At 35.8% G+C, this 16,702-nt stretch overlaps 3 protein-coding genes and 1 long non-coding RNA gene across 18 annotated transcripts in view; 2 read left to right on the top strand and 2 right to left on the bottom strand.

Moving 5' to 3' along the window:
- Positions 1 to 16,702, bottom strand: part of LOC134811857 (glutactin-like) — a 93,382-nt gene that overhangs the window by 56,091 nt on the left and 20,589 nt on the right. The gene's annotated exons all lie outside the window — the stretch shown is intronic.
- LOC134811239 (uncharacterized) lies at positions 503 to 7,693 on the top strand. 2 transcript variants are annotated; one of them, XR_010159777.1, is made up of 7 exons: positions 503 to 739; positions 973 to 1,153; positions 4,377 to 4,560; positions 5,884 to 5,958; positions 6,117 to 6,245; positions 6,806 to 7,004; positions 7,105 to 7,693. XR_010159777.1 is itself a non-coding variant. In XM_063818005.1 (7 exons), the coding sequence occupies exons 1-7, from the start codon at positions 649 to 651 to the stop codon at positions 7,248 to 7,250; spliced, it is 924 nt and encodes a 307-aa protein (XP_063674075.1). In that variant the 5' UTR covers positions 503 to 648; the 3' UTR covers positions 7,251 to 7,344. The 2 variants fall into 2 exon arrangements, 1 of the variants encoding a protein (XP_063674075.1); XM_063818005.1 differs by having other exon boundaries at positions 6,806 to 6,923; positions 7,105 to 7,344.
- Positions 1,433 to 3,566, bottom strand: LOC134811130 (uncharacterized). Its single transcript, XR_010159760.1, has 3 exons — positions 2,691 to 3,566; positions 2,191 to 2,483; positions 1,433 to 1,987 (listed from the first exon to the last, which is right to left on the bottom strand). It is a non-coding gene; the product is annotated as an uncharacterized LOC134811130 (long non-coding RNA).
- LOC134811211 (uncharacterized) lies at positions 12,413 to 15,195 on the top strand. Its single transcript, XM_063817968.1, has 2 exons — positions 12,413 to 13,126; positions 13,373 to 15,195. Exons 1-2 carry the CDS (start codon positions 12,908 to 12,910, stop codon positions 14,060 to 14,062), a joined length of 909 nt encoding a protein of 302 aa, XP_063674038.1. The 5' UTR covers positions 12,413 to 12,907; the 3' UTR covers positions 14,063 to 15,195.

Here is a 16,702-nt window from a genome sequence, read left to right as displayed (position 1 = left end):
TGTGTAGATCTTATCTTTACTCTATCTTATCTTTACTCTATCCTATCTTTACTCTATCTTATCTTTACTCTATCTTATCTTTACTCTATCTTATCTTTACTCTATCTTATCTTTACTCTCTATCCCACTATATACCAGGGCAGATTACTCCATGTAATTACCCATCGTCTTGATGTCGTGCACACATCACACTATCACACGACTCCAATTCACCCGACCTTTTCTACTTACAGACTCATTAATTACTTATTAAAACCACCATTCACGAGCAAGTACAGAGACACCAGACGCATTACATCAAACACTAGCACGTATCGGTACTGTCTTTAATCTCGGGCAATATTATCATGACAAGCAATAATAATCTTTGACGTGATTTCTCATCACAACGTTGTAGTGCTTTCTGCCGTCCGTTTTAACCTAACTTTCTTGCTTGAAATATCTGTCGAACGACGTTATAATATCTGCTGAATTGATCCGTATATCGGTAAGTTTAAACAGCAATATCAAGCAGTTCGTCTTCAATAACGTGCCGCTCACCAATGCTGAGAAAATTGACGTTTTAAGTAGCTGTGAGTGATTTTTGTTCTATTTGCGGTTATTAAAGCTTCCTTTTGACTTTTAAATATTGAAGTTTTGGTTTTAAGAATGAACCCGTCTGTATTTTGCGCCTCGTATCACGCAGTGACACCCATACACTGCACTGTGCATCTCAGGGAAACGGACATCAGCCTTAAAGGTACAATATCTGATATATCACTGCATTCGTCAAATTTAAATTATTACATCATAGATTTTAGTAGCAAATATCTAGTTGAAACCTGATAAATTACCGAAATACCGTTATACTTTATTCGTCTACGAATACAATTAAAAACTACAAGTACAACGGAATGATTCCTCTTTATCGTATAAAATCTTCCTTTTTGAATATGGTAAGCATGGCATTACTAGACATTTACCCTTGTCCAGGTCCGAAGTATCACAACTTGATGGAAGAGAGATTGCTACAATCCAGACTGAACCACCTGGAAAACCAGCTGAGGAGAACAACACTCGTTACACAACGACAACAGCTCCATATCCAGAAAACACTCAATAACATTCCTAAACCATCTAAAAACCTTGATCGTAGAGTTGCAGAAGCTTTCAGGTGAGATAAATGGGTAAAGGATACCCTGAACCCTGATTACCTATAACCTAAGTTCCCACAAATTTGGGCGATCAAAAGTTTGGGCGAACGTTCTGTAGATAGGCTGTTGTTCGCCGCCATCACATCTTGAACTGACTTTTATCGATTCAGCGTGCTGAGCTCGAAATACATCCGATATAATTATAAATAGTGTTTTCTGGGCTCTGGCCACTGGCCAGGTTTATCAAACAGACTCAATGATATAGGAAAAAGGATTTCCTCAAAACAAATTGTGTGATAGTCAGCGTATTGGACCAATGGTTGTGGTTTGATGTGTATACTGTAGGGAATTAACGAGTAGTCCTGCCTAGAAAAATTATTTGTCCACAATATGCCTAAAATTAATCAGTTTGTCATCCACTGCCTTCGATGTATTAGTTCCTTGACTGCCTTCGACACTATATCTAAATGAGATAAGATACTATTGTCTTTTTCTTTATCTTTAGATACTTTTATGATTTTGATAATCCAAGACTGATAAAATATCATTAATATTATAATATAAGAGCAAAATTACTTCATATCTAAACAAGTCCAAATTTCATGCAAACATTTTTGGTACTCAAATTTATTGATCCCAAAGTTTGACACAAAAATGTTTGGTAATTACGGTGTCTCAATTAAAATTATAAAGAGTTTCGGTAACGTTAAATCACGCTTACTTTAGATTTAATACTGAACAAAGTGCGACGTATCGCAATTTATTTTAGGAGTAATCATCACAGCTGTTTTCTTCATCTATATCTTTGATGAATTCAATGAGATTGTCAGTGATAGTCATACCCAATATTCTGCCTGAAATAGTGGGAATTTTATATTGACATACCTAATGCTGATTGTTAGGAAATGTTTGTAGATAAGGCGGGCTCGAAAAATGTGAGCCCCTTTTATGTAGTCAATTTCATAGGAAACATGAAATTTGATAGTCCTACGTTATAGAATATTAAATCGGATGTAACAGAGTATCTAGACATTTGATGAAAAGAATTAATTCTTACGAGTAAGGGAGGCCCACGTTGTCTGTAGCTGTCTATATAGCCGGAGGGTAAAAGTCTTGTTGTAGTAATCACAAGAGTACAGGACGTCCCATTTCGTCAGGAATCCTTTTTGCAGCGCACATTTAGTCTCACTGACATTCTTCACTTCTAGTTTTGTTCCAACCAGTTCCAACTCTGTGTCCCCGAGCTCAGCTTTAATTTCAAATAGTTCGAGTGCTTTTTAGTTCAACTTTTGTTTCATTGAGTTCCTCTTCTTTTGAGCGAAAATTTCTCTGCGCCTCATTCAGCCTCTCCTGAAAAGTTTTGTAACATTTCTTTAGTTTCTCTGCGCCTCATTCAGCCTCTCCTGAAAAGTTTTGTAACATTTCTGTAGTTTTTCAAGCCGATTCCCAGTAACCAAAATGTAATTGGTTTTTATTGCCATTTATATAAAGAACCTGTATAAAATTCATAGATCTATAATATAATAATTTGGTTTTTAAAAGTTCCGTTCTACTTACAGTACACCCTGAATGTTTTAGAGTTGCGTCATCTAGTTTGGTCCTAGTTTCATTCAATTCTACGGTTGTATTCTCTAGCCTCATTCTTGTTTCATTCCATTTGAGTGCTGTTTCTTCGAGACTAATCTTAGTGCCATTGAGTTCCTCTGTCGTAGATAAGAGATTTCTCTTCACCGTCCGTAACTCCTCCTGGCTAGAATTAAACAGTTTCTGTAACTTGAGCAGTTCTGCTTGTGTGTTGTTCAGACTGAGCCTAAGAGTGTCTTTTTCACTGATAAACTCCTGAAGTAGTGAATATATAAAATAAAACTTCAAACACCACAATCACGAATTCAAAGTTGGTGTAACAGATACCAATGTGACTGTAGAACATTCTATCAAATTACAATATCTTTCTTGAATCTTCTTTGGGTTTAGTACAATTAAAAAGAACATCCACTGTCGATATCTTGAACGTTTCCACGTCTGGGAAGTTTCACAATACCCTCCCATCTGATTGTCCTGTATTGTTCCAGCTCCTCAGGGATCTTTGTACAGAGCCCATCTGTTGACATTGCTGCAACTTCAGTCCCAGTTAACTCTTTGGAGAAGAAGTTGAACCTAAACATATCACCACCAAAGTGGTGACCGGAAACTGCAGTATCTCTATAATCTCCCAACACCAGAGTTCCACCTGTTTTCAATGTTCTTCCAGAGGCTGTGATCTGGAAACCAGCTAGTAAGCTAGTTTACCGTTGATGTAGGCTCGGTACGTCCTTGAAGCAACACTCCATGTTCCACAATAGTGGGTCCATACTCTCATTGGAGTTATGAACTCACTAGGAAGGGATTTATATGCTCCAAACAGACGATTGTCACCTCTGTAGTCATGCAAATACATTTTTAAACCAAAGACAAACTGTAAACTTGTCAGTAAGTGGTGACATGTTAGGTTGTAACGAGATTAGACTGTAGCCATCATCTCCGAATTTGAGAGCAGTCAACTCTTCGCTTGTCACAGGCAGTATGAAGGACAAAGTCAGGGCGGAGACAATTATAATATTAAACATCTTGCAAAATACTGACGAACGAAATGTGCTCCAAGTATTCAATGTAGCGTTGAGTGAAGCGCGCTGAAAATTAAGTTATGCCTCGTTGTAATTTTGTTGAAGTGTTGATAAGGTTACTAGCGAGGGGTTTTAGCATTGGTTTCGGTTAGATCATGTCTTTATGTAGTTTGTTGGATGCTTTAACTTATTACAAGTCTGTGATAATATTACATTTGCGTAATATTTCTATGCTTCGTCACATTACCAGGAATTCAATATTATGATTTATGAATATTTTATGACTTGTGCAGGAATTTGAATAAATATTATACTTCGTTACAAACAATCTATTCTAATTATGTAATCTATTCTAAATGTAAATTATGTGCTTTTACTCACGTCACATCACCTCTTCTTGGGTTTATTAATCATACACCCACACTAGACTGACAAAACACAGTTTTTAATTTAAAACTGTGTGGGTACAAATTAATGTGGGTACAACGAGAAGTTAAGCGTTATTTTATATGTCGGCACATCTTTCTTTGTTAATTAGTGGACTCAACTAAATTTACCTGTAGCGTTGAATTATCTAATTGTTATGGCACGACATTAAAATAACCCAACTTTTAGCAATCAACTCGATCATTTATTACAGGTTTATTATGGCAGAAGAAGTCTACAATCAAAAAGTGGACACCACCAATGACAAAGAAAAAACTAGCAGTAGCAAGATCTCATCCCAAAGTAGTGATAGTCATCATTCCAGCTGTTCTTCGATATCTGGCGAGCAGAACAGACTGTTAAGAGTTGTTCAGAGGAAGCCTTCTACAATTCACTCGGTCAGTTTAATTCAGTTTTAATAGGCAACAGGATCAAAATTACCGACACAGATCATGCATGAAATTTTCTGTGGTGATTTTCTAACAGACCCGTAACTACTTGGGGATAAGAGTTATGACCCATTTTCTTGGAAAGAAGCAGGAAATATCTCATAGCAGCTGTTTATAGTGCACTTTCTGCGATCTTTCAGTATTTTTTTCAAACGTCTACATTCGAGATTTCAAGGCTGAAATAGCTTATTTAGGGACCAGAATCCAGATAGTTACACAAATACATCATTTTATTTCAAAGAAAATTCGCTGAATGACCTTACATGCCTTGACAAGTGACCGAGTGTAAACAAAATTAGGGACACCGAAACACCAGTTGACCAGTAAACTGGTAATACCAATTATATCGGGCCCTATATGCACCTATAAGTGAAGCGATGCTGCAACCAAGGCATGCTAGGTTTATTCCATTGGACTAATAAGTTTACAGCCTAAAATATAAATATAATAACAATGTACCATAATTATAAACACAATTTATTAAACATATTTTATCAATTACATATTTTATTAATTTTATATTTAGATATAGTCAATTTAAAGATACCGAAAACTTTCAATTATCAAAATATATAATATCGTTATCTATAGCAAGCGATTATAATTATTGATTAAGGATTTGTGGCATTTGTACGGGGTTGTAGAGTACAAAAAAGAAGAAGATAATTCGTGAGATTAATGCCAGGAATGCGCACAGATCTTTAATCAGTATTTAATTACAGTGAAATTGTGTAGAGGTGTTTAGCATTGTAAAACCACTCGAGGTTAATCATATTTCGTCTTGATAGTAAAGAATTGTCTCGTTATTGTTATCATAGTTTGTGTGTCGGATCATCGTGAAAGTTTAGGTAGATATAAGGCATCATGGTTTTAGGTTGGTATTAGGAATCCTGGGTATTGGTAGAGAAGTAATGTATATGTATATTGTTTAATCTGAGTGAAATGAGGACGACATAAATTTTTCAATTGTCAGAAGATGTTGTAAGGTCGATTAGATCTGTCCAGAGGTGCTGAATTAATTAGTTTTAAAATCGACTTGAATCTATTCTTTTACTTCCACAGAAAAAAGCTTTTAAAGAATTAAACTAGCAAAAAGGTTTAATGTGACGTATTGGCATGTTTTAATAAACTGTTATTTTTCTGTGATTCGGTAGTTCAAGTTTTATATTTCCTATACAACTGGATACCTTATCTATTTACTTCTTTTTTTAAATATAATTGCGGCACTGTTTTCCTTTAACTACCGAAATATGAAATAGAGTATTATTTCAGAAATATGATAACACAATTAAAACTGGTGACTCAAGAGCTGCGACACCTGCATCAGCAAGCAATGAAAATTGGAAGGTTTAAAAGTACAAATTTTTGTGATTACTAATTATTGTAAACCGGTACAACGAATTTCGATTTAGTACAAAACTCGGATATAAGCTAATGGAGCAATAATTTGACCACTCTTCATCTCCTAACATTTCTTGTACATTGTACATTTGTTGTACAATCAGGTTGCAAGTAAGAGGATGCTGCCAGCTATTCGTTTCCAAAGGCGAGTTTTAGTGATGGAGCCCTCGTCTACCAGATCTCAGAGATCTAATATCATCAAAATGCAAGATAAGGGTCCTTCAGATGACAGGGTAAGAGCATCCAGTTTTTTAAATTAGATTTAGTTACACATAATTAGCTCTATGTTGTTGGTTAACAGAAAACGTTTCTGCGTTGAGCTTGTGACGAAAAGTTAAGATTGAATACTACTTAGCAGACTGCATAATATTTGGGATGCGCTCTCATGAAACTTTGAGCAAATGGCAAAATATGAGCTAGATATATTTTTACCTGAAACCATAAACTTACTGCCAATAGAACTAAGCCCTTCTTAAAACGATATCATGCGATCTGTTAATTAAATATATTAGAGACAAACAGTGCTGAGGTGATCATATAGTTGTACTCCTAGTCAGCACTTACGATTACATGGTCATGCTTTGTAATTAATTTTTACCCATCCACACATAACATTGAAACTTGTCACATCAAATGACAAATCGAATCGTTTGACTTGTATAGAATGAGATTACCAGTAGATAATAGTCACAAATACATCAATGCAGATCATAACATTACACTTTCTTATTAGGAAATTTGTTACAAAATTCCTTTCATTTCTAAAGCTCACTAATTAAATTATCATTTCTAGAAGATAGAGGGTACAGATTTGAAAAATAACTTGTGGAAATCAGCTGGAATGGTTGTGAAGCAGAGACAAATAGCATCTCAACTTGTGCAAAGGAAAACTCAAAACCCTCACAAACCTGGTTTATTTGTGTAATTAGTTCAATTCATTGAGCTATGATTCACAGCATCTGACCCATGTCAGATGCCAAAAAAGCAAACAGGTACATGGTTAATTTTAAGAAATACCTTTTAATTGCAAAAACACTAATACTTTAACAAAACAATTCGATATTAATGGCTGACATAACAATTTTTTGTTAGATCCAGAACCCCAGCTGCAGACACCGCAAAAATCAGAACGTTGGTCAAAAGCATGGAAAACCATATCGTACAGAAGAAGAGCATCAGAAGATGTGACAAACAAATGGAAATCTCTCTTAGGGGCAGTTAAAAATAAAAATCGATAGTAAATGGATAATGGATATTAATTAATATTAAACAATCTTATTGTACACAATTCAATTATCTTTCAAAAATGATGAATGTTCTGTTTTATATGTCTTACAATATTTCTTGTTCTGTTTGTATGGATATTAAGTGTTAAACATGTCACTACATTAATTTTGATGATGTATATAATTTTATGTTAATGAGCAAAATATGTGACCAGAAAAGGTTATTACATCACTATTTTATTTGTCACAGCACGTGTTTATATAATATAATGCCCACTTGACAGGTTATTTATTTAAGGGGCTACAGATACTAGTGTTGATCGAATAAGATTGTGAGTAATTTTCTGTACCGTTCACTTTTCCTCTTACTAGAGAACTCGGCATACAAAGTTTTATTGTATTATCAAATCATGTATAACGATTCCTCAATACTGTTTTTACTCAACTCATAACTCATAATCATAGTTTCAATAATTTAAACTTAACATTTTCTTTCTAAATTTCACAAAACTGCAACGTATGGTGACTATTTGAAATAACATGGTTGATGGTTGATGAGTTGATTGACGAACACTGCCAAGGAGAAGCAGAAACTTCACAGCACTTCCTCTGTGAATGTGTACAGCTGATGACTATCAGAATGAGGATATTTGGTAGACCTCTTCTCACAATGGAGGAAATTATCAACAGCAAAATCAACCACATCATAAAATTTGTGGAACAGTCAAAAAGATTAGAAAAGGAAGATCTCTTTGTGTAACCTTCTAGGATTTAACATCAGGAAATAACCTAAATTCCAGGAAATCACATCAGGAAATAACATAATTCCAGGAAAAAACCTAATAGAAGCACCAATTCCAGGAGATGGCCTTGCTCGGAAGTCCTTTGTCTGCCCACTGAATTACTACATTGGAAGTGGGTTTGCTCTGAGACAGGTAGTGACAGCTTCAAGACTCCAGAGGTCTGTTGCATTGATATTTATTATTTTATGATTTCGTAATTCGTATATACTTTGGGAGTCCTGGCATGTAGCCAGTGGCGTAACGAAGGGCCCCGCTGACCCCGCTGTGCAGGGGGCGCCGTCTTAGGGGGCGCCAAATCGTCGTTTGAATGTGGGACAATTTCGAAAACTTAACTTTTAGAGATTTTACCGGCGTATCCTCTAAAATCACCTAATTTGTTCAATTTTAGGGAGGGGTACCAAAAGGGGAGGGGGCGCCTTTTCGGCGGGGGGCGCTAACAGGCAACGTTACACCACTGCATGTAGCTAGCAGGAGTTGCATTCTATGGGCACGGTGATAAGACCTCCCTCTTTAAGTAGGAGGCCAGAAACTGTTGACCAGAACAGAGAGAGAGAGAGAGTTGATTGACAATGTTAATCCTTTGAAGCTTGGTGCCCGGCCTAGTCACCGGTAGTGCATTGCATCAATTTAACGAAGTGGTTATAGGTTTATAACCTACCTGCTACTATCCCCAAAGACTTACAAGTACACCAAGGGAATAATACAGCAATCCTCAGAGTTGCTTTGGCAAGAAAGTCTACAAAACCTACTACTTATGGAAGGATGGTCTGATATTCCAAGAGTCTCGTGCAGCTGTCTTCCAATCCCCTTTGGAGTAAGCCGCCAGGTGGAAGTGTTGATAATGAGTCTTTTGTACAAGAACAATCTTTTGAACTCGTTTCTCTTCAGAGTTGATAAGGCAGTGGATTCTCCGCTATGTATTTGTGGCCTGGATGAGCAAACAGCTCTGCACCTACTTTTAAGCTGTCAGCTAGTAGATAGGAATCTACAGTGTCAAGCTGAACGCATCATCACTCTGTGAAATAGTGGAAAGTCCATTGTCGACTTAGCAGCTGAGCAGGCCTCCATCATACTTTATTTTTATAAGTGTCTGTGTTGAAATTGTGGAAAGCCAGGGACTAAATCTTAAGCGTAAGATTAATCTGTCAAAAAGATGAAGTTTTCTTATTCTTAGAATTTACGAGATTTATTATAGCATTAAATATTTTGCTAATTATGTTACTTATAGTACAAGTATGAACGAACAAACATGTTGAGGTGTAGTAAAATGATATTCGACTATGTTTACTCGACAAGAAACATCTTTAATTCAGATATTGTCTTAACGGGTGATACTCGTAAAATATCTGTTCCATATATTGGACCGTCCAGGACCGTCGACGAGTCCAACTCGGCGCGCGTCCTGGTAGGTTGTAAACCTACAAATATTGTCGTAATATCAGGGGAATAGTTTTTCGATATGATCTCTTTAGTTCACAGAAAAGCATTTATGAAGTGTTTAGAACTATAACATTTTGAAATAATTTCTTTCAGTAATCATAAAGAACCAGTGTCCTGTTGTAACTGCATTTTCACCTTAGTTTCATTTTGAAACGTCAAGAGACTGGTAAAGTCAAATATTTTGATACACGAACATTTTTAATAGTATTTTGAAGGGTAGTAATTCTTTATATCTTTAATTTTTTAAAGATGCTCATTGTAGCCACTTATTTTTTAAAAGAATTTCATCATATAACCTGCCAAGACGCGCGCTGAGTTGGACTCGTCGACCGTCTAATATTTGAAACAACAAGTATTAACGAAGTGGTTGCGAAAAATATTATTTGATGCACGGCGTGGCCCAATAATTCATTGCGCTACAAGTCCAACGTCAATGGATTACAACTAATTGATTTAAAAGTTAAATTTTTAGCATCTGTGCGGCCATTATATTAAACAAATGTTGCTACATATTATAATTCTAATATTTTTTATATTTTCGGCCTTTTTTGAAGTAGCGTGCCGTTATCATGTCATTCTGCAGCAGCTTTAATTGTTAAATTACTTAATATTCGATCTTTTCGTTAATGTGAAAAAAGTGGGGGAGAAAGCCGCGCAGTGCAGAGGATTAATCAAAAATGGCGTGCAAAGCAAAATTGTAACATGTAAATACATTTTATAAATCAACTGTGCAGCTTTGTATGCACTTACAAAAGATAATCAAAAATACTTAAACGTTTATCAAGATCATTTGAATTATAGTTTAATAAATGATTATATTATATCAATCAGATATTTTTAGCTGGGAACCCCAAGCACCAAGCTATTATATAAAAGATTTGGCGGAATGACAGGCTGAGCGCGGAACATAACAATAATTAAGCCCACCATTGACCATGCACCAGCCCTAGTTTAAAGTAATATAACAAATACAAATTTTTTTTGTTAAATTGGGATCAAAATAGGTTCACTAGGCTCAATTAAATCCCAATTGAAGTATTCTATCATGAAGGCTCAACACCAACCTAACAATATTATAACTGGCAGGACTTAAACTTCAACACTTTCCTATGAAAAGACCCCCATTTATATTTATATCTTTTACATTTTACACTTGCTCTAACCAGAGCCCTCTCGCTTGCAGTAGCGCGCGACCGCCGAAGGCGGCAAAATCTACTTGTGAAACAAGCGCGTCACGCAGTACGCGTAGACACATGGCTATGTGAAATTTTACACCTGTCACTCACATCATATATATACACCACAAAATAAAAAGATTCATTCAATCATTACATTATACACTCACTCCACTAAACACGCACACAACCCATTGAAGAAGGTTACACGCGGGTGTACCGTTCGCTTTATCCGAAAGGAAAAATGATACTTTACGTAACGCGCAATTTACGTCTTGGTAGCTAAATTATTTAAGCGCTATTTGTCAGAGCAACACAAATGCGCGCGCGAGCGCTTGCGCGGCTCTCTTATCCACCACTCATGTTTACATCGTACCTGCAGGCAATGGTTCAGTTTAATTATGGTAAGGGCACAGCCTGTCAAAAACCCTTTTCGCATGATCCGTCGACACCGCCTGAAGGTGACTTCATAATAACGGATCAACGTGGAATCAAACGTTAATAAGCTTGCAGCTTCCGATGTTAATGTATTCATCCTGGTGTCGCATGCTTGAACTGGTTTTGGACCTCTTCATGCTTTTAATTTATTTATTATTGTTATTTAGTATTATGAGCTGATGTGTACGTATTATGGAAGCGCATGTGTGTCAAAAAAAATAATGATACACATGCGCTTCCTAGGTAGCGTATGTGTGTCAAAAAATTTGTTGACATTATAGCCTGTGCAGCAACAGTACACGCGCTTTAACCTAACCATGTGCTTTCGCGCCACTGCAGCGTGCAGGCGCGCTCGTTTCACACGGGAGGCGAGCGGAGAGGAGTTTAAAGATAAAATAGAGATAAGGATAAAATACATATATAAATAGATAAAGATAGCGATTAGAATATTAAATAGAGATTTTACAGCAATTTTACAAAAATGACACACATGGGCCACCTAATGAAATACATGATAAACCTGCTAGCGCATGTGTATCAAAAAAAATTTTGACACACATACGCTACCTAGGAAGCGCATGTGTATCATTATTTTTTTGACACACATGCGTTTCCATAGATGTCTACTTATATTTATTATGATATTATTATTCATTGTAATGGCAATAAAATTTAAATTTTGTTTTACTTACTTGGGGACCCCAGGCTATACTATTATGTTCATAAACATATAATAGTATAGTTAAGTTCTAGTAATATATATATTATACTATAATAGAGATTCGGCGGAATGACAGCAGACAGGCTGAGCACCGCCCAGTAAGCTTTTATATATGCTGTCAACGAAAGTCACAAAATAAAATAAAATAGTATCTCTACTACTCATGTTATAATAAAATGTTTAAATCCAAACTGTATACGCATATTTAACGTAAAGAATGTTAACTAGTTTACTGTTTACCATTTACGCAACTAAGCAAAATTTTAATCATTTTTACATTATTACATATTATATAGCAGTGACCAAATTTTGAGCCACGCAGCAAAATGTATTGATCGCACAATGATTTTATTTTTTCTTCGATTGTAGATTTTGATCTTTTTTAGCTCGTTGGCTAGTTATCGATTTAATTATTTAATTTGTTGATTACTGATGGAAGCGATAAGCACTATTTGATGCGCGGCGCGGCCCATTGGTGCATAATATTATGCATAGCGTCACACAGTTCTTCCAGAATCGAGCGCTATCTTTATTTTCCCAACTAGTCTAGAAATATTTGCAGTTTGTAATTCATAACAGTACATGATGGTACAGTATAGTAACAAGTTTAATATTAAGATATGCCCCTTTCAAGCAATAAAATACTTTCACGTCGTCACTGAACGATGTTTTATACATTTCAGTCTGAGGTCTCCAGGTAATTACTAATTATGTCATTGAATCAGTGGCATAACGTTAGGTCTGGTGGTACATTTAGATCATAGTATCTGTAATATGGTGTCAGGGACCTGTCCACCGTGCCACCGGTATGGAACATATCTTACCAAACACTCCACGTAATGTGATCTCCATGTGACTGTGTTTATCATTGAACATACATCACGTCAACTTTTCATGACTATAACATTCAGTGGTGAAACGACCGCCAACTACTCCCGCTATGTGATGTCCTACATCAGATGCAGACTGCAATTTGATTTGCTGAGCACGTGCATAACATCTATCAGGGGATTCAGACGAGTGAAAACTCTCCAACCTACTGGTTAAACTAATTACAACACTACAAATCTATTACATTTATTGAGTTCAGGGATGGAAAACGATGACGGGCAAACGGGGCACATTGATAGTGCCCCAGCCAGTAGAGAACATGTAGAGACGAATGAACAAGCTGAAGAAGAAATTACTAAACCTGAAGAAGATTGTTTCTGCAAGGAACACATTGAAGATTCTCTATGGATTAGATGTGATTGCTGCATCAAATGGTGTCATCTTGATTGTGTTGGACTGACAGGACTTGACGAGGTTCAGGTAACAGTACTATGTTTACAGTATGCACTGAAGGGGTATCCTAGGAAGTTTCTTGAACTTTTAACAGGTACTCCTCCTCATTTAACCCTCAATTAAGTTTCCTATCATTCGGCTGAGTCGACCGAGGAGGTTGCATAGATCCAATGGATCCTTAGCTACTCCCTAGACTAGGTGACACTGGGATTCGAACCCTGAACCTTCTGCGCAGAAGGCGGATGCTCTAACCACTAGGCCACCTAGCCCCAGGTGCTTTTGATCAAACAATATAAGTGTCCACACTGCATTGTCAATGCGACAACAATGCTGATCAAGTTGAGTGAAACCATTAATGAAACGATTACCAATGCTGTTAAAAACAGTCTGCAGAACGCGTTACCAACCGCAATGGCTGCTGTCAAAAAAGATATAGTCAATGAATCATCTTCAAAAGTGAAGAGCTACGTTGATGCAGCGAAGGTTGACCTCCAGGCAACTATTAGTGACAAGCCACCAACTCAATTAGTGAAGGCAACAGTCCAACAGATTGATGCTGACAAGATCCAACGGATCAAAAGAGAATGCAATGTGATCATTAGACACGTTCCCGAAACGGCTATCAAAGAGAACAGATCTCAAAGCAATGATCTCAAGTTTTTACATGAAATTTGTGGCATGGAAGAAGACGTGATTGTGTCCTGTTTTCGGGCAGGTAAATTAACTGAATCTGGTGAAAGCAGAGAACATCAACCTAGACCGCTGATTGTAAAACTAAAATCAAAAGAGGCTGCATTGTATTGGAGTAACTATGGGAAAGGTTGGAAGATAGAAGTGGATTCTGAGAAAACGAAGAAAGAAGTTTATTGGATCAATCAGGATCTGAACAGAGCTGACAGAGACGTCCAATTTTTTGTGAGACAGGAACGGAGAAAGCGACTTGCAGAGAAAGCAAAGCTATAGAATGCCTAAACCTTAAATTGTTTTATAGTAACAGTAATAGTTTATGTAATAAGTTTTGTGAATTGAGAAATGCTGTTTCGCTGTACCAGTCTGACATTGTTTGCATAAATGAAACTCATTTTAACAATGAAATTATTGATGCTGAAATTAGCATACCTGGTTTCAAAATATTTAGAAAAGATAGAGATTTTACAGTTAATGAAGAAGTAGGAGAAAGTTCTGTTAGTAGTGGTGGAGGCTGTATTATTTATATTAAAGACTCTTTGAACCCAGTTGTCATAGATTGGTTTAGGGTCACTGATTCGATTGCTGTTGAATTCGATAGCAACATTGGTAGGGTAAATATTGCATGTATTTATAGATCAATGTCTCTTTCTAAAGCGCAGAACAATGCGATGACCAAAATGATTGCAAAACTAGCTGTTTTTAATGTTGAATCAATCCTAGTTGGAGATTTAAATTTACCAAATGTATCTTGGCTTAGTGGAACTGTTAATGCTCCTTTAGGAACAAGTAATAAGGGTTTAATTATAGAAAAGAATTTTATGGAATGTGTACAAGACAATGGCTTGGTTTGGTATATCACAGATGAAGTTACCAGACGTAGAGTTGTCAGCGGTAAACTTCAAGAGAGTACACTAGATCAGGTTCTCTCTACAAACAAAGCTATTGTCAATGAAGTAATGATTGTCTCCCCCTTGGGGAAGAGCGATCATGTTTGTTTTAATGTAGAATTAAATCTAAGTCTTAGTAACAGTAAGCAAGATGATGAGGCTGCAAAGGAGCCTAGAAAGTTATGGGGAAAAGTCTCTGGCAAAGAATTGTTACACAGATCAGCTGAAATTGACTGGTCTTTTAGTGAGGGTACTTTAACTTCTGAAGATATGTGGAGTGAGTTACACTCAAAGCTTAACTTAGTATCTGATATAGTTCCGACGGAAAAGAACTTTAAATGTGAGCCTTGGGCAAATTCATCCTTAAAAAGATGCAGGAAAAAGACAGATAAATGTTGGTATATTTTTGATAATAATCCTTCTTCTGAAAATCTTAATGTTGCACTGAACCAACAAGGACAGTTTGATAGTAAGTCATTTAAGTGTAAAGTTAATTATGAAAGAAAAATTACACAGTGTATGAAATATAATACAAAGCCATTTTATGCATATTTAAGAGGGAAAAGAGTGTTAAAAAGTTGTGTATCATCCCTGGAAAAACCTGACGGATCTTTGACCAAAAGTAATTTTTAAACTGCCGAAGTATTGGCTGATGCTTTTGCTTCAGTTTTTGTCAAAGAACCAGATGGACCTTTGAACAGAGAATGTTATTTTATTGCAGATGAGTTACACATTGAAAATATTGAGATAACAATGGATGATGTTGGCAGAGAACTGAAAAGCATTAATATTAGTAAAAGTAAAGGGCCAGATGGCATTCATCCTAAATTATTAAAAGAACTTGAACATAATTCAAGTTTTGTTTCTGCTGTGACTAAATTATTTCAAACATGTGCTTCAAGTGGAAAAATTCCAGAACAGTGGAAGACAGCAAATGTTACATCTCTTTATAAAAAGGGTAGTCGGAAAGATGCCCTAAATTACAGGCCAGTGTCACTTACATGCATTTTGTGTAAATTATATGAAAAATTAGTAAGGAGGCATATTATGAGTTTTGTTAGTAAGAAGATAAATCCAAACCAGCATGGATTTGTAGAAGGTAAATCTTGTTTATCTAATCTATTAGAGAGTGTAGAATGTATCATCGAACTATTAGAAGATGGTGCACCCGTAGATGTGTTTTACTTAGATTTTTGTAAAGCATTTGATAGTGTTCCACATCATTGATTGAAATAAATTTTCGTGCACATACAGAATGAATGGTTAATAATTTAATATATATGTAGACCAAGCTCTGTGCACGGGATGCTTCCTGGAAGAATCCAGTTCTTTTAGCGGGGCACCCTACCTAAAGCCAAATTGAGATATAATAATCATATTCCTAGAGAAATAATCAGAAATCGAATACCAATCAAATAATATGATATATATGAGTAGTAACCATATTTACTATGCAAAATGCCCCAACCACATAGTGTAAATTTATATAGAATTCAAATTCCATATCATCATTAAACCTCAATACCTAGTCAATATAATAGCCCAAGCAAAATTAAATAACTTCTTATATACCTTACTGTCATACTACAAATTAATTAAACATTTGAAATCTGTTGACCAGAGAATAAATTTCTAAGCCTAATGCAAGTGAAATAATTTAGATGCAATAATGAATGCCTAATGTGAGTATCATTTGTCAATGTCCTTGTAAAAAGTCTGTACAAGAGATATGAGTAACTAATATAGAAGAAAAAACAGGAAGTTGTCGTCTGTTGTAAAATAAATAAAATATCTAGAATATAAATTAGAATATAAAATAACATTCAGTCAATGTGTCGTCAATAAACTGTACAATTATCAAATGTTAAAACTGGGTGATACAGTCACCAAAAAAAATACTAAGTATGATAAGTTAATAAATTAAATGTGGTCTATAAAACTACCACTAAGTATAATAGGTCAATAAATTAAAAGTGGTTTATAAAACTACCACTGTGGGAACCCCTTCTCCAGTTAAAACATGTCA

Source organism: Bolinopsis microptera, chromosome 2 (assembly GCF_026151205.1).
Source record: "Bolinopsis microptera isolate Bmic1 chromosome 2, MBARI_Bmic_1.0, whole genome shotgun sequence".
Lineage (NCBI taxonomy): Eukaryota > Metazoa > Ctenophora > Tentaculata > Lobata > Bolinopsidae > Bolinopsis > Bolinopsis microptera.
This window is presented reverse-complemented; position numbering and strand designations above follow the sequence as displayed.